At 38.9% G+C, this 18,737-nt stretch overlaps 1 protein-coding gene across 1 annotated transcript in view; it reads right to left on the bottom strand.

The window, feature by feature from the left end:
* Positions 1 to 18,737, bottom strand: part of rttn (rotatin) — a 47,151-nt gene that overhangs the window by 10,641 nt on the left and 17,773 nt on the right. Inside the window, exons 22-41 of the mRNA XM_084746905.1 lie at positions 17,151 to 17,247; positions 16,986 to 17,051; positions 16,679 to 16,870; positions 15,454 to 15,696; positions 14,475 to 14,631; positions 13,004 to 13,170; positions 11,459 to 11,678; positions 9,039 to 9,167; positions 8,828 to 8,938; positions 7,756 to 7,914; positions 7,404 to 7,481; positions 5,516 to 5,714; positions 5,311 to 5,408; positions 5,028 to 5,115; positions 4,480 to 4,681; positions 3,773 to 3,863; positions 3,255 to 3,405; positions 1,817 to 1,954; positions 803 to 1,005; positions 546 to 651 (exon numbers count right to left, since the gene is read on the bottom strand). Coding sequence (XP_084603031.1) covers positions 546 to 651; positions 803 to 1,005; positions 1,817 to 1,954; positions 3,255 to 3,405; positions 3,773 to 3,863; positions 4,480 to 4,681; positions 5,028 to 5,115; positions 5,311 to 5,408; positions 5,516 to 5,714; positions 7,404 to 7,481; positions 7,756 to 7,914; positions 8,828 to 8,938; positions 9,039 to 9,167; positions 11,459 to 11,678; positions 13,004 to 13,170; positions 14,475 to 14,631; positions 15,454 to 15,696; positions 16,679 to 16,870; positions 16,986 to 17,051; positions 17,151 to 17,247 — 2,895 coding nt within the window. The remainder of the gene's footprint in view (positions 1 to 545; positions 652 to 802; positions 1,006 to 1,816; positions 1,955 to 3,254; positions 3,406 to 3,772; positions 3,864 to 4,479; positions 4,682 to 5,027; positions 5,116 to 5,310; positions 5,409 to 5,515; positions 5,715 to 7,403; positions 7,482 to 7,755; positions 7,915 to 8,827; positions 8,939 to 9,038; positions 9,168 to 11,458; positions 11,679 to 13,003; positions 13,171 to 14,474; positions 14,632 to 15,453; positions 15,697 to 16,678; positions 16,871 to 16,985; positions 17,052 to 17,150; positions 17,248 to 18,737) is intronic.

Below are 18,737 nucleotides of genomic sequence, written 5' to 3'. Positions count from 1 at the left end.
TCTATGCATGAAAAATTGGAATGAAAGCACTAGAGCGTTTTTGTCAGCACCCAAGCATGATATGCTTGGGTGCTATTTCTTTATTGCCTCCATGTTAAAAGTAATATCTTCACTGCTACTCTGATGTAATGTTGTTCGCTTGTTTTACATTTTCTATTGACTTTAATGGCCACATTAGTGAGAAAATGGCTTAAATTAATAATAATCCTTTCAAATTTCAGGTCCATTATTTTACTGATCAGGCATCTGATAAATAGGGTCTATTAAATAGGATGAAAATTAGACTCATTTTAAAAAGTGTTTTAGGCATATCTTTTTCAGAATGATGATTGAGTAAAATGTTGAAATATTATTTTTGATTTTGTTGTGGATAAATTATTTGTTATATTAATTGGGTAACAAAAAAGTAATCTTTAGAATAATCAATAAACTAGTCATCAAATTAATTGATTAAAAATAATCATTGGATTAATCTATTTAAACATAAAAAGTAAGCGACCCTTATAACAGGTGACTGTAACTCCAGCCTGAGGTTTGGGAATTACCTTTAGCTGCATGGTTTTGAGCTGTGGGACTGCAGGCCAGCAGTGTCATCAGAGTTCTGGCTGTCAGCTTCTTTAAAGGATCCTGGACGGTCCTCTTCTCAAAACTCTGACATCAACAGTCAAAGAAGAACACATAATATGCCGCTCTTGGTAGAAAGTGAAAGAGAAGTTTCTCGAAACTTTACCATGAGCTTTTAAACTGTGGTTGTCTGTCTAGACCCTGGTTAAAAACATGCTCCCCCACCACCTCCACATACCTGCAGCAACAGTTCACACAGCTGGTTGGCTGACGGACCATTCACAACGTCAGACAAAGCAGTAGCGTGTTTAGAGTCTAAGGCTGTGACCTCTACATCCAGACTCTTTGTCTCTTCTGAGAAAACTGTACAGAGAAACTGCAGAGCCGCTGTGTGAAGAAGAGCGTCCGCATGCTTCTCGTTCACGCACACTGATAATGTTCCTGCAGACACACGGGGAAAATAAAAAGAGTTGATAGGAGAATAGCTTTCTTTTAACAAATGACGCAGCGATACACACTGAATCATGGCGAAACAAAAAGCCAAATCCATTGTTCAAATCCTGTGACAGCAAAATATTTGTCCATGACTGAGGCAATATGCACCGGAGGAGGACACACTAATCATTTGAATGTGTATGCAGACACCTAGATACCATAAACATATACACACAGACATAAATACACACACAAAGGCTCAGCATTCATCTTTTACTGGACTCATCAGATTTCCCTGCTGTGCCATTAATCACAGAGGAAGATGAGTAGGAGGAGTAGAGGTAGTATGAGGACAGGATGTAATTATCCTATCCTAGCATCTGTTCAGGAAAGTTTATACACACAGTAATGATGCAATGAATGGTTAATATGATAAAATTTCCTTTACTGAACCAGAATTAAAGCTGCACAATTACACCTAAAATGCTAATCCTGATTATTTAGTGAGTTACTGCAATCAGAATAATTACCCTAATCATGATTATCAGTTTTTATGATTTTGAATATAATGATTTTACAGCCTGTCATCATGTATGAAGTGGCTGACTCTTAAACCACAGAGGGTACTTCAATTAAATGAAACAAATGTTTCCAAAAAAGACAATAATCTAATATAAATTGTGAGAAATGATCCATAATAGATGATTATAGAGCTAATTCTGCAGCCTAAACCAGAATAATTAATTTTGTCACTTTTACCCACTTTAACACATGCACACACACGCACACACACAAACACAGCAGAGTATCTGTGTACCTGCAAATGTCCGCCAGCGTCTCCCCAGCGCAGCAGAGACAGATGGGTACGCTGCTGAGCTGTCCCTCCTCACCAGAGTAGCCAGGAGCATAAACACGTCTGCCCAGCACACACAAACCGCATCCCGGGTACCTGCATCTGAAGAGGGAAAGAGTGAGTCACAAATTTTATGACACGAGACAGCCACAAAGTCACACACACACATCACACTGTAGAACATACAACAGGGAGAACTGGGTAAATGTACGAACACGATATGGTAATATAGAGTATATAGTATATATGGAATATGGGAAAACATTTTGAAAAGTTTTTCAGACTATCATTACCAACTTTATTTGCTAAAAATGATCATTTCAATTTGCATTTAAAGGTAAAGTTTGGATTATTTGAAGTGGTGTGGTTATTTGAATGTTGTATGAGGTACTAATTGACAGTCAGTGTATTGAGTGGGGCTGCACAATTAATCAAAATATGATCAAAATCACAAAATGCCCCACACAATATATAAACCACAATGTGAGTGAAACATGTGACAAAACAGCATTACAGTGAAGTACTGCAGTGCTGCAAACGCCCTGGACTACAAATCTTGTTCACCAGATGTAGGAAAACATGTTTGTTTGGTACAAACTCAAATAAATGTCACGTCATCATGGATGATTTTTTTTTTTGTGAAAATTTAAATTGTGACACAAAAATGATTACAAATTCCAAATTATACCACAATCAAAATATCTGTCAAAAACTTTTGCATCAACACACCCCCAGAGGAGAAGCAGAGAGGAGCAGCAGCACAGCTGTACACTAATCAATGTACTGCTGTGGACATGGTCAGCAGAAAAACGTATTTCAGTCACTGACAGGTCAACAGCAAAGTTATTGAGGAAAATAAAGACTTACTTGCAGTCAAACTTCCTCTTCCGATGTGAAATATCGCTCAACACTCCAAGCCACCAGTCTCCACTGGCAAAAACAGGAATTTACACAGGAGTTACTCGTCTACCGTTGCCACTATCTGTTGGTTTATGTTATTGTGTGATTTCTGTGTTTTAAATTGTTAGTTTGAATTAATTAAAGTCACACAATAACACAAACAGACTAACTAGTCGAGGCAGCACTAGATCAGCAACTCTCGTGTCCTGAGAGATAAAATTACTGTTTTTACCAATGCAGTTGGCATGGAGAGTGTGATATTTGGCTTATATAACAGCTGCTTCCTGCCAGAAAAGGCTGTCTGACAGCAAGGTCGAAAATATTCTTAATACAGCTTCCACAACAGACAATTGCTTAGCTTCTGTCCTGGTACTCCTCTCTGCCTCACCAAACTAGGGGCCTACCAACCTCCATCTACTATACTTCAGACACTGACTAATAGGTAAGTACCTCACACAACCTCACTCCAAATCCAATCTCTTTAACATAAAGTTCTTCTGACCTAATCCTTTAGTGTCCAGTGTGACTGCTGCCACCAGAGTAGGCAACAGCTGTTTCAAGAAGTCCATCTGGCCAATCAGCTCCTGGCTCACCGTGACACATGACTGTAGCAGTTTGGAGAAGCTGGACAGGAACTCAAGCAGGGTGACACACTAGGAATATGCACAGATATTCACACCAGAAAACAGATTAACCACACATACATGCAAACACATCGCACAAAGGTACTGATCAGCTAAGGCTGGAGAAAAGATGTAAATGGATGTATAATAAGAAAAAGTTATTCTTTTTAAAAGCTAATTTTCCAAGCTGCAAAACAATGGTGTGCTTTGACTTATAGCTTGTTGAGTATTCCACCCACACTAAAAATCTGGAGGTGCCCTCAGACAACCTAATGCTGCACTGAAGCTTGCGGTGTACTGTGCCAACCCACAGTTTTTTGTGGTAAGTCATAATAACAAAAAAAAAAAAGAAAAAGTTGAAAAACTCTTCAGAACTGTCGATCACAGTGTTCCTCACCTGGCCCTTGATGTCTTCTCTCTCTCCTGGTAGAACGTTGGGTGTCTTCAGCTCAGTCAGACATTTCTCAATGGGCCCAATATTCACCAGACTGAGGAGGAAAAGAAAGATGATGGGGAATGTGTGTTTTCTTTCTTTTACTAGAAACTAGCTAGAGGGGATTAGGGCTACAATTAACATTAATTCTCTGCTGAGTAAAATACATACATATTTATTTAGATCATTGTTAATCATGATTTTTCCATCAATTGACTATTTGCATAATTAAATACTAAACATTTCAATACCAAATCCAAATCAGGAATTTTTAGTGTTAAAGGGATAGTTCAGATAACTTAAAGTGGGGTTGTATGATGTACGTATCAATAGTCAGTTTAGAGAAGGACACCAGTACCAGCATGGGAGCTAAGCAATGAAGTGCTGTGAACAGGGTCAGCAACAAAATGCATTTAAGTCGCCTAAAAAGGACCATCTAAAAAAAAAAATCAATATCCGTTTAAGTGAGCACTATATTTAAAATATTTAATCTCTTTAACTTTAAGGGGCTTCTTGACCAGCATTCACTATACAAATAATCCGAACTATCCCTTTACATTGTTACACTGTATGCACATTTTAATATTTTCAAAAGGAATATTAGAATAAACTTAATTCATGATTAACACATTAGAGGGGAAGGTGTGCTAATGCACCATGTGACCTCTTACCCGGCCAGTGCTTGGAGGAGCTGGTTGTGTCGGATGGCAGTGAGGGTGAAATCTGGCAGGATGGCCAGCAGGTTAGTCAGCAGGCCACAGTGGGCCGTCATGAGGTCGGGAGTTACCATGACAACGGGTTCCACTGCTGAGGGCTCGCCCTGTCGGGAGTCTTGGGAGGTAACTGAGTCGCTGGTGTCTGTGTCACTCTGGCCTGCGAGACACATCAATACACAGCTAATAGACACACCTCCCCAACGGTTCACACACTGTGTGAAACACCGTTGTCTGGGACTAGAGATGCTGTGAGCACATCATCAAAAACATCAAACCAGAGAACAATGTTCTACTTCTTAAACTGTATATGTTAGATAGAAACATAAATACACAAATGTGGGGAATGGTTTTAGTTTATAATTATCGCCAACCACAATGAGGTTCTACAGGAAAATACTGTGAAGGTTTATACAGTATGAAGAACTAAACCATGATGCGTTACTATTACCGTGAATGCACGTGTGAACACATGGACACACACTTTCTATTTCTCTGTGCAGTACCTTGAGCCATCAGTCTACTAGCAGGGGTATCTTCTGTGATGTTCAATGGAGACGGACCCTTAGGAGTGTGTAACCCTGAACCTCTGATCTGTAATGTATGACATAAAGATGTGAGGATAAAGGTTAGCATGGTTAACTAAAACTAAATTACAGATTGTGAGTCACGTTGTCCTCACAAAAAAAATAAAAACAAAACAAAACAAAACTATAATAATTCTGGAGAAGATCCACTTGACTTAATGCAGATTTTTATCGGTGTGCATATTTCAAGAGCATTACTGACCACAGTGCTGGACGTGGAGAGGGAGCTGGAGGGTCTACTAGAATTGGTAGTGGGTGCCGGTGGGTCGCTTCTCCAAAACCACAAAGAATGCTCAGAATCTAGACAAACATTTACACATGATGAAACACAAAATTACACTGGAGTAATCGTGCTAAAATACAACCGCTCAGATCCACATGATTGTCGACGCAAAAATAAAACTTACCCAGTGAATTGCTCTCCTGAAGACTTGGCCTGCTGGTGGCGTCAGTACAAGGTTGCAGGTGGAACGTGTACCTGCCTTGGTAACAATTAGAGGCAGAGAGAGCCACATGTTGGAAGTACTGACAGTGGTAAAGCAGAGCCTGCAGCGCTGGAAGACCCACCAAAGACACACCAGACACCTCATCATGGACACACGGGTGCTGAAAGAGGAGACAGTTCAAGATCTTGTAAAGCAACAATAAATATGTTCTGAGTTTGTCACACCACAGAAACATGTGTTATTAACCACCCACCCAGAAACATGGACACTTGGTCTAGCAGCTTAACATATCCAGACATGTTTGCCCAGTTTCTCCAGTGCCAGAAGATGGTGACAGGATGCTTTTTGTTCTTTTCTCAGTTGGGTTGTTGGAACTGAAGTGAGCTGAAGTGAACTGCAGGGCTGATTTGAACTGAGAGACTTGCTTAAGGTACGTTTGCAACTGACTGTTAGGATAACTTTCACTGAAAGGAACAGAGGTAAGAAATTTACTTAATACAGGTGTGTTTGAAAGCAAAATCCATCCAGATCCTAAAGATTCTCAATGGTACGAGTACCACTAGTGGTACTTGCGCTCCCTCTAGTGGTACACTGAGGAATCTCCTAAAATTTAAAAACTGAAACAAAATATTACAAGATTTCAAAACTTATTTAAAATATATTTTGTATATTTCTGTAATATTCTTGTTTCAATATGACCCTGCTATTTAGTCACTTTGATGTTTTCATGCTAAACGGTGATGACAGCAAGCCACTGCCTTACTGTGAGGGCAGTGTCGCTGACAAAAGTCAACAATAAATATCTTCTGATTAGGAATAAATCTTCCTCCTGTGTGACCTGTCCATAGCTGAATTCAGAAAGCCCTACTGTGTTTTAACGTTGGTCATAATAGTGGTATTTGGAGAGTAGGGCTGCATGATATGGTAAAAAAGTCATATTGCAATCATTAGACTGAAATCGTGATTGCGATATGCCACATAATTAGAATGATCATTTTAGCATGACTTGACATGATTTTCATTTTTACTTAAAAAATGTTTAAATCATGATGATGTGACATTTGTTGGGGTCTGTACCAAACAAACATGTTTTCTTTCAACTAAGGGACCGAGATTTGCAGGCCAGGGCATCTCTGCAGCACAGTACTTCATTATAATACTGCTTTGTCACACATTTTCCTTTTTCAAAAAAACTGCGATTTGGAGCTGATTATGTATTTCGGATTTTGCACTTGGTCATATTGTAATTTCAATTTGACTGCAATTAATAGTGCAGCCCTGTTGAGGAGCCTGCAGTAATATTTTTTGAAGTGGTATTTGGGGAAAAAAGTTTGAATAACAGATTTAAGACACATCTATAGGGTGACACATCTTGAAAGCTTTTTTGCCACAACATTTTTCTTCCAAAAGCCTCAGATTTCAATTTTTGTTCTCTGCATGTCTTTCTTGTTAAACTGTTTTCTGGCAATTACAACTAGATCAGATTTTGTAAACAAGCTTTGCTTTAAATAGATAAAATAAATAATATTTATCTTTTCCACTTCTGACATGCAGCTCCCTTCGTGAGTCATGACATCCCAAATTAAGATGCTTTTGGTGTTCAGACAGAGATTTAAACCTAATTATTTTGGATGTGAATGCTGGAGGCCTGCGCCCCAGCAGAGCTTGAATTCTAGCAACACCCCTGGTCTGAACCCTGCAGGGCTCAACAAGAGAGGAGAGGAGCAAATTTGGGATGGGAGGGAGGAACAGGGAGGGGGACAGAAACAAAGAAAGACTGAAAGAGAGGGAGAGAGAAAACAGTTCTTGGTCTATAAAAGCATTTTAACTGGCTGGCAAAGCTGCTGACCTGCCAGTGGGAGTCCTTGGCCTCTTCTGCGTTGGCAGGCATGGGCATCACCAGCAAGTTCTGCAGGATAAATGCAGCCTGGACACACAAACCAAAGAAAAAGACGTGCACACACTGGGTCAAGCTAAAATGCATCAGCAACAGTGCCATCTGCCTGTGTTTGGCTGGTAATACATGAAAATCCAGCCACCTTTTCTGACCATAGATGAAATAAAAGTGAAATTTGCCTCAGTTTTACTAGTTTTGATATATGTGGCAGTTTTTTCAGTCAGTTATTTCAATAATGTTGACCTAGGACTCAATTTATTTACATTCATGTCAGCAGAGCAGAGTAGCAGTTCAATTGTCATACCTCTCTGCGGACCATGCTGCTCTCTTGCTGATCTAGGAGGATGTTGAGCAATGTGCCCCACAGACCTCCGCTGATATTCTGACAGCTGGTACACAGAGCGTGGCATCCGCTGGGCACTGAGGACAGAGCGGCGCCTAAACCCAAACTGGCAAACCTCACCTGACATGAAAGGGGAGACATGGATTTAGGCAGATGTTTGAGGAAAGAAAGAGAAATAGGAGAAGAATGATGGTGTAGCTGTATAAACATCCACAGCCTATAAGTGGGAAATCTCCAAAAACTTGGTGGTGGTAATGTTAAAGGGATAGTTTGGATTATTAGAAGTGGAGTAGCATGAGGTACTTATTGACAGTCAGTGAAAGAGGCAGTAAAACAGCAATTCCTGTCTGTGAGGTAAAATCTTTCCTTAAGGAGTCTGGTTGCCTTGGATAGGGTAATATTTGGCTGACATAACAGCGATTTCCAGGCAGAAAATGCTATCTGACAGCAAATTAAGTGTTGAAAATATTTAAAAATAGCATATAATACATTTTGGAGTTGAACATGTCCACAGCAATTCATTGCTTAGTTTCTGTGCTGGTTCTGCTGGTGTCCCATCTCCGCCAATTGTAGCTGATACACTATCGATTAGTACCTCATATGAACTCACTTCAAATAATACAGCCTCTACCTTTAAGTATAGTCATATTAAATGTGAATAATGCTACTGCTGACTAGCATTTAAATTGATGATGACAAAGACAGAGTCTATCTTGTCGAGGGAGCCTCTTAGACTGACTTGTGTGAGAATTTATTTTTGGAGACAGACAGAGAATTTGGTGCGACGAGCTGTCATGTGCTTCTTTTTGTCTGTGAGTTCTTGTGCAACTCTTATGGGTTCATTTTGTCCCCAAAGTCAAGTATCTAGAAACTTCATTTTATGACAGAAAGAGTTGAAAGTGTGAGCTGAAGAATGAATAGTGAACAGCTCAATATCGAAGACTGGTGTATCATATACTGTCTGTTGTTTATATTGGAATGTCTTTGAATTATCAGGAATTTAAGAAAATGTGAAACTTCAGACTGTCCATACCTCCTGATCTCTGTCGACCCAGAGAGGGATGAGCCAAGCCAAACCAAGCTGTGAGGCACTGGCCTCCTCAGCAACCGTCTCGTTCCCCAAAGACCACTGTGATATGAAGTCCTGATGCGAACAAAATAGAAATGAAAACATGTTTTTGGTTGCATTCCTAAATGTTTTAAGATGGCACCCTCACAGCAGTAGAAAAACTGCTGACACCTGCCTTGTCTTTGTTCTCTTCCATCATCTCATGGGACAGGTGAAGCAAAGAGATGATGGCATTCTTGGTCACACCTTTCCCCATGAAAGACAGGGAGTTGCCTCCCCATTCCACATAAAAAGAGGAGATCACCTGTAAAGAGAACACAGATTACATTGGGAATTAAATAATTGAATTAAAAATTGTGTTTCTGAAGGTTTTAACAAGTTAAATTGTTGTAATTGTGCTTTATGTGGAGCAGATGTGTGCTGGTGTTATTGTATGTCTTATTTTGTCAACTTGTGTTATGTTGTCAAGATTGTGGGTCCTTGTTTTATCAATGTGGAAACTGTTCATCATATATAACGAGAAATCTAAATAAAATCTTAAAAAGTAAACACCAAAATTCCCCAAAACACAAGTAAAAAAGAGACTGAAATCAATAAAACTTTATAAGAGTAATATAAACCTCATAAAACAATCAACTTTCAATACCTATCAAAGTCATATTTAAGACATTTTAAGCCCTAAAATTCAGATTATTGGATTTTAGAATTTAAAAAACCATTTATGGACCCACAGAAACCCTGTTAAGAGCACTGTGGTTCAATCTTGTGTTTTATTGTTTCCCATCCAGAATTTCTCACCCTGCAAAGACACAGCCGATAGAACTGCAGGTTATTAAATAGCTGATATTATCACATATTGCTGTCGATTTCTGTTCGTTTAACATTTTAACACCAAAAGCAAAGAATCCTGAGGAAACATTACTTGTTTCTGCGTTGGTGATGACTATATGCTCATCATGCAACTCACTGTGTCCTAAGCTAAAAACAGCTGAGACTAATTATTTTGCTTTGATGTGCCATCAGGATGTGGGACTGCACTGAAGAGCAGACAAAGAGAGCGGAGCCCGAAGCCTGCTGAGCTTTAGGGCCCTACAGTGCCGGGAGCATCAGGTGAGAGGTGGGTCAGACGGGTTGAGGAGACGGAGGTGAAAGAGTTCAGTATCTGACTGGTACCAGTGAGAAAGAAGTAGCCACCAGAGATCTTGACTGAAAAAGGAAATTAACCTTCAGTCTTCATCTAATCTTAATTCATGTCCATGAAAGCTGCGTATTAAAACAAACCAAATGAACAAAGATAGGTATTATGTAAACAGGATGGTGAATTCCACAGGGGTCTTCCCTCGCAAATCAAAAATAAAAGTTTGGACACCTCTGTGCTGAGGACTGCTGCGCAAGCTGGTCCACACTGTGTTACACTATTGTTTTTATGGACTGTTGAACAGCTGAACAGATGGAATAGGCAAGGTTGATTAATCTCATCAGCATCTTCACAGTGTGGCATATCTAATCAATGAGATTTTTACCTATTGCAATTCATGTCCCGTAACCATATTCTGCTTAATTTTAATTAATTCCTCAGAAAGTACGGTGCTTTTCTTTTCCTTTATTAATTTCTGTAGGCAGTCTGAGCTCTGATGAGATATGCTCATACACTACAAGAACACATGCACACATGTAAGCCAGAGGTGAGAAGTAACTAAGTACAAATACTTTTTACTGTACTTAAGTAGAGTTTTCAGGTATCCGTACTTTACTTGAGTATTTATTTTGTCTGATGTTTTATTTTACTTTTCCCCCTGCATTTGAACACAAATCTGTACATTCTACTCCTTACACTTTCAAAACAGGCTTGTTGCTTTAGGTATAATGCAATAGGGGGCAATTACTGATTCCCTTGCCTTCCCAACATCAAGACTGATTTCAACCTAAATGGATGGAACAATAACACATGGAAAAGACAATTCCTCGGTGTATCCATCAGTGCATATCACACACAACAGACGAAAAATGATGAAAACAATGTAAAAGATGTAACAAGAAAATGAAATATATGATGTAACAAGACAAAAAGTGACCTAGCAAGACAAAAACACTGTGAAAGACAAAACTACATAAAAGATGCAACAAGATGAAAAGATTGTACGCCATTACAAGACAAAAATGACTAAGACACAGCGGTGCAACAAGACAAAGTGACCTTACAGGACAAAAACAATGTAGCAAGATGTAATAAGGCAAAAAGCACATAAAGGACGTAAGAAGATTAAACAGATGTTAAAAGACAAAATGGCGTCACGAGACAAAGAAGAAAGAAGACAAAAGAAACAGAGAGGGAACCTAACTGAGAGGTTCAGTTAGCTTTGGACAGAAATCAACAGTCGAAAAGCCTCTCAGAGGTTAATTTTTTACTTTTATACTTCGAGTACATTTCAGTAGTTTTTCACTTTTACTTGAGGAATGAGGTTCACCTTTTTCATTTTTTTTTTCCTGACAAATATCTGTATTGTAACTGAGCAATGAATGTGCGTACTTTTGCCACCTCTGATGCAGGCACAGAACGACACACACATGCCACACACACACAAATGCTCCCACCTCTAACAGCCCACTGAGATACTTGGAGCAGAGGGTGATGGGCTCCAGGTCAGGGCAGTGGGAGCTCCAGCCAGGCTGAGCAGTCAGGCTGACCATGCCCTGTAGTGTCCTCTCCAGGCTGGGAAGGCCATAGAAACGCGGGGCGTCAGACACCCGCAGGCTCTGAAGCAAACGGACTGCCAGCTGGCTCTTGAAGGGGCCTGCTAATGCCAGACATAGCCTAGACAGACAGGAAAGGACAGAGTGAGGAAGAGCAAGAAACAAGCAAACCAGACAGACAGGAGAGGATAGACAAGAGGCAGAAACAAAGAAAAGATGATGTTGACAATTAGCATACCAATTCTTTATCATAAGCCTGTGGCTTTTCATGTGTTTGGCATTCATTTTCAGGTTCTAAATGACTGAGCTAGCAGGATTTCCATCACAAATTAACTGAAATAAACACCTCCCCTACAGTCGAAGAACACTTCAGTATCTTATTTTTCTCCTGAAGGTATTATTCAATTTTCTAACCCCACAGGAAGGCTGAATAACATTACTCACCTTTCCTATACACTAACAGTAATAATTAAGTTCTTTCATTTATTTTTCAACTGTGCCTTTGTGGCCCTGAGCTATACCCACAGTTAATGCAGAATTGAGTTCTCTACTGTATGTTTGATAACCAAATTGCCATCTACTGTAGTTTCATAATATATTAAATTTAATTATTTTTCATTATTATAAAAATGCAAGACTTTTGGAGAGGGATAAATGACACCTCACATGATATTTTCAGATGTCACGTACCCATCGAGAGTAAGACCATATTTTTTGAATTTCATTAAATATTTTGCTGTAAGCTACTGAAAAGGCCCTTATGAGGAAATGTTTATCACGTTAAATTTTAACACATGGATGGACATGGTGAAAAAATGTTGATCGCCCAATGTGGCAACATCAAGTATCTTGTTTAGTAAAGAAAATTGAAAATATTCACATTCAGGAAACTCAAATCAGAGAATTTTTACTTTTTTTCTTAAACTTACTCCAACTGATTAATCAATTATCAAACGAGTTGACCATTAATTTAATAACTGATTAACACTGGATTAATCTTTGCAGTTCTAACATTAACTATAAATTCTAATTATTTATTTCACACCTGGAAACTGGGTTAACTATGTAACGCCCCATAGGACAGACTTATTTTTATAAATCTATGATTTTACTGTATGGAAAGGAAAAGATCACTTGCTCACTATGCAGACTCTGTCACTGTTTTTGTTTGTTATTTTCCCTTGTTACTGTTGAAATCTCAAAAAAGGGCATTTCAGACAAACATAAATGGATGATGTACAGAATATGTGAAACACTTAATGGAAATTTGTTCAATGAATGTCTCTAAAAAATATTTAAATACAGCAACAAATCAAAATAATAAACAACTTATGATAAAACCATTTGATTGAAAACTTTAACACTAACATTTTAACTGTAATAAAAGACATGGAGACTTGAAAATGAAGGGCTGGTTTATATTGCTTGTCTTGTGAAATCACCTACCTGTCAGTGGTGTGTGTCAGTCGTTGGAGTAAAAGGTTAAAGAAGCTGGTGAGCTCTCTCTGCAGTCTCTGGCTGACATGGTTCTTCAGCTCCTCCGGCTCCCCTGGGCTCTGAGTCGAGGTCTGGGTCTCGACACCGAGCAGCAAATTAAGAAGGGACTCAGTCTGCTGGATAATTGACGGATGAATGGACACCAGCATTTTTTTATTTGTTTGTGTTTTGATTTTATGAAAATATATTTATACCCTCTTAATGTTATAATGAACCTTAACTCATCTCTTTTTATTTAATTTAGTTTTGTTTAAATTTTTTGACAGCTTTTGAATGTCTTCATCAGTTTTTGTTCTTTTTATGCCTCCTTGTACATCCGCTTGTTAGGAGAAATTCTGAACTTGGATGGTGGATTATGTAGAATTAACAGAAAAACAAGACTTATCTGCCAACCTTTCTAAATTCAAACAAACTGACCCATGTAGGGATGATGTAGAATAGGTTGAGAGGTGCACCTCCTTCTAAACACCTCCCATCTTTCCCTGCAAAACTCAGATCTCAAATTGCAAAACATGCTGACTTTCTTATTGAGCAGTGCACTCAGAGAAGATAGTTAATGCAAGTGTGGAAAACGCCAGATGTTCCTGAAACAGCTCAGTAATTACAGAAAAGTCGGAGCAGAGCAGAGCTGCTCACCCCTACCAGGCATTCAATCTGAGTCTGCTTTAGCTGCCAGGGGAGGGCTTATTGTTTACACACACATTAATGAGAAAGCCAAGGTGAGACTGATTAAATCCTAAAAGTAGCTCTCCCTGCTAAAACAGTGTGGTTATTCTTCTCCTCGGGCAAAAATATGACTCCAACTTTGTGTTAAGAGCTCAGGAAATAATCTGTGCCAGAGGTCTGAGGTGGTGCGCTGTGATACTATTTTTCTGTCGTTATGAGCGAGTAATATGCTTGGCTTGTCCGACAGCATGAGATTTATTCAAGTTTTGATTACAGGTATATAACCCTCTGTGTTGGAGAGGAGAGCTTAACCAGATTACTAGCTAACAGAGATGCACACACACAAACACACACACACAAACGAAAGGCAAGCGGTATAGTACAACGCAGTGGTCCAAGTACCTATATTACAACCATACTGTAACATCAAGGACCAGTTTCTAGGATTCAGCAGCATCTAGTGGTGAGCTTGTCGTGGTTTAGTGGAACACCTTGCCTCACTGCCTCACCCTCCCCTTCCAAGTGTGTAGGACCCACGGTGGAGTTGGAATTTTAAGGTGACAAAACACAACAGTTCTTATTTGCAGGTTATTTCTGTCATATTTTGCAAATAAATCCCTGTAAATCCTCACTCTGCTTTTAAATCTATTTGTGTTGAAAAATTTCCAACTATCCCTTCAAGCTGAAACCTTACAGCACCATCGTCATGAGGTTTTACTTCGCTGCTTGTCCAGAAAGTGTAAATTATTTGTACCTGGTTGAGCAGCAGCTCCAGTATCCAGCGCAGGTCCTTGTCCTCTGGGTCGAACACAGAGTCAGTGTGTGACTGTTTGAAGTAGGCATTCAAAAATGCAACAATGCCCACTAGCAACCTCTCATCCTCCACACAGGCTGGACACACCTGGAGAAACCTGCAGGGAGGAAGAGACAGAGGCAAGAGCAAGAGAATGTGGTTGAAAGAAAAATACTCAGCGATAACCTAATACTTGTTATTTGACATTATTTACAGTGGAAATATTAATTGCACAAACCAATGGCAGGTATTATACATACAGTAGATGGGAAACACTTTGATTTTGGCAGAGGCACTGGCAAAGCGATGGAATTGAACTGAAATAACTGAGTGTACTTTGCTTAAGTCTTGCTCTTTCACTCTTTGGTATTACTGAAGCATCAGATTTGAATCATTTTAATGTTTTAAATTTAGCTTTAGGATTAGAATAATTAGAGGAAGCAAAGAGAATTTTAAAAATAATAATCTGAAGTAAGATATTTGTCTTCCAGTGATGGGGTGGAGGTGTTTTAAAAGAAATCACCTTTCAGCAAATAAAAAACTTAAATAAAGATGATTGATGTCAAACAGAAAAACAAAACAAGCTCCCTTAAACTCTTTGTCAATAAGTGTCAAGTTTGTCATACTACATAAGGGAAGCTTAATACGACAGAGAAAAAGCTCTGTCATACGACAGAGAAAAAGCATTCACCATTATTAATTTGTGTCGATTCTTCAAAATAAGACAAAAGATGAAGCCATACTATCCTCACACAGTCACAGGAAAACATTTGGTGCAGAGAAAGTTCTGTTTTGTTCAACAGCAACAGTAATACTTATGGCATATTGTATGAAAATCTCATAAAACCCTTTAATAATTTGCTTAATTCGTGACAAGACATATTTCCTTGGTTATTAGCATGTGTACATGACTCTTTAATTGAATTTGTATGCAGTGTACCTGGTCACTGCTGTCTGCCAACTGAGGGAGTGAAAGGTGTCTCTGCAGCTGTGGGTAGGGAAGTGAGGGAGGGCCAGTCTGTCTATCAGTAAATAGAGACTGAGTCTGGAGAGGGCAGAGGTCACCGAACTGTGTCCTGCTGCCGTGACGATGGCCTGGATGCAGTCCTGCAGTGCGGTGGGAAGGTGCACTGCCCGCAGTGACAGAACCTGCGCTTCTGACAGCTTTAAGTCTGGATGAAATCTGCGGGGAGGAAAATGCAAAGATGGTTCAAAAAAATACATTTGAAATCAGATTACATGACTATTGATGTGCTGACAAGTGTGTTGCATAAGTGGCATCCTCAGAAGCATACTAATGACTGCATTAACAAACATATTTGATCACCAATCTGGAGGGATGAGACATTTATGAGTCATCCAAAGAGAGATGCTTTTTGGAGATTTACTTCCAAATGAATCAAGCAGAAGCAGAGGCAGGCATTAAACCAGCAATACTCTAGAAAACTGACAAAATTCCCTTAAAACACTATGGAACCTTGTCATAAGACATCAGGGGTCCATCTTAAACACGTACTCTTCTCACAATCACAACACTGTATGGAATTTAGTCCATGGTGTGCTTTAAATGTCTTTGCTGTAATCAAGCTGGTTAAAACTTTGTGAGAGACATTCTCATCTGTTTAAATTAGGTCACATTAGAAGGAAATGAAGACAGATGAAACACAAGATGCCAAGCCTCTGAATCTAATTCTTTACTGCAATTCTCCACTAGAGAGAACATTGCATAAAAGTGATATGGAGCAGGACTTTTCTTGATTAAAATATCCTGTCATGGAATTACTGTTCTGGTCAGTTTCTCTAACACCCAACATTTCACTCCTCAAATCAAAGCACAATATCAAACAAATATCGAAAAACAATGTAAGTTCTTGCAAAAACCTGAAAATTTAATAGATAAATATGTATATAAAAAAATAATTACAAACAGTTACCCTATCTTCTTCATCTGTGAAGGACTGCTTACATTCTCTTGATCCAAAAACGTTTGTCCCAAATCTTTTTTCCATCATATTTAATTATATAATTTTATGCCATAGGTCTCTGTTCCAGGCAAAGTAAGAGGACCCCCAAAGAAAATATTGCTTAAGGTCCCCTGTTGTCTTGGGCTGGGCCTGCTAACACCCCACTGCATGCATAAAAGTTAGAAACATAAAGGTTCTTACTCTGTAACATCACTAGAGTTTCCATTCAGCTTTTCAAGGAGGTTGTCTATCCCAGAATGCCACGCAGTGTTCCAGGCCACCTGTATGGCTTGCCGGGCCGGTGCCAGGGTCAGGAGGTCAGCAGACGGTGGCAGGACACAGCAGTATGGGCTGACAGCATGATGGGTAGCTGCCTTGAATGGGATGTTGTACCTGGGAGACAATTTGGGAAATATTGCTCTCTGAAGTGCTGCTGGTGAGAAAAAGGGATCTTTAAAACAATACCATGACACAAGTGAGAAGGTTTAGCGTTCACACATCAGTTTACCTGCGTATTACTGTCAGCGGTAGAGAGAATGGTGCGAGAGTCATATCTGTGTTGGATTTGTCCGACCTGATATGACCCAAAAACAGATAGCAAAACAAAGCACTGAATGTATGCACATTTACTCTAGAGGAATGGAAAACTAAAAGACAGAAAAAATAAACTCACCATATTTCAATGCTGGCAATCTCATCAAACAGCAGTAAGCTCATCAGGACAGCAATCTCACTTCCATTGCCTTTGTTCTCCTTCAATATCAAGGATGCTATAATGAAGACACAACATGCACAATTAACATAAGAACCGCACCCTTAACTGTATCCCCTGACCTCATGAATAAATTTATAAGAAGTTAGAATTTTAAATTTCAGTAGAGCAACAAAAGCTTAATGACTCATTTCAAAGTTGAAGTTTTGAAACCCCTAATGAAATTGCCACCCCACATCAGGCTTTACTTACATTATGATATTTGGTGTACGAGGTACTTTAAACTGAGTTGTGCAAACATTACATTTGTATTGTATGAAAACCTGGCACATATGTTGTACACCTCCCAATAACTATTATTTAAGTATATTTCTGTCTAAATCAGACAAGTGCAATACCAATCTACAAAAATACAGATAGTCACAATCAAGATGTTATCAGTTACATTTTTTCAGGGTGTCAACACGTACCAGCAAGTAAAATGAAAGGCTTTTTAATGCCACTGTTTAATTAAATTTAGGGCCAATTTTAGAAATCAAAGATCAAACTGAAAAAAATAACCACATTCTTCTGAGTAAATACATATATTGTCAGTTCAAAATTATGAGTAAGACAAAATACAGATAACTTTGAGTTAAAACATTTGTCAAAATACATTTATTAGTGTTTTTCCTTAATGGTATCAAACACAAAAATTGTGTTACAGCCTAATTCTGAAATGAGGCTATATCAGGAGTTCCCACACACATTATTTAGCCAATATTGTTCCTCATGTTCCACAAGAGGGAATGTACAAGGCACTGCACAATGCAAAACACTACTTCAAATTGACGGGTGCAATGACATGAATGAAAACTGTTTTGAAATACTGGACATTAAAGTCTAAATGGAAATACTACAGAAAGGGTTAATATACGATAGAAAGTAACACTGGAGTGTTTGCAGGTTAGCTAACTAGCTAGCCCCATACAATCCATACGGTGGTCACCAGAGGACAAAGCTTGCGAACACCAATAGCACAAATCTAAAAGACTGTAACATGACAACAGAAGCATTTGTGTCTGTGTCCGTTTATGAGTTGTAAGAAACCATTCATAATCTTTTGAAGGCAGGTAGTCGCTGAACTCAATCTCCAGACTTGTTTTCAGGACAACAGGCTTAGTTATACCTCAGACAATTGACAGTTATAAACAACTGATCATCTTACAGTGGAAGACTTGATGTCAAGAAGGGGGTGGGGGGAAACAACTGGCTTCAACCATAGATTGTACACTGAATAGAATTCCAGCCTATTTAATAAACCGTCTACAGCTCCAACACAGTATCTGGACTTCTCATTCCTGGATGCACAATTTTACGAATCACTAATTTAAATGGAGTGAATTATAGACCATGTTAAGAGCAGTCAATACATAAAGACATTCCCATATAAAATTTAAGACTATTTAATACTTTTAAGGCACTTAATAGTAGATGTGAATTTAAGACATCTTAAAACTTTAAGGATCACAGCCACCCTATAATTGTCTCCCAATTTAAAATGAATGA

Source organism: Lutjanus erythropterus, chromosome 21 (genome assembly GCF_056507025.1).
Source record: "Lutjanus erythropterus isolate fLutEry1 chromosome 21, fLutEry1.hap2, whole genome shotgun sequence".
In the NCBI taxonomy this organism is placed as follows: domain Eukaryota; kingdom Metazoa; phylum Chordata; class Actinopteri; order Lutjaniformes; family Lutjanidae; genus Lutjanus; species Lutjanus erythropterus.
The sequence above is the reverse complement of the archived record's forward strand: the minus strand, read 5'-3'. Positions and strand labels throughout refer to the sequence as shown.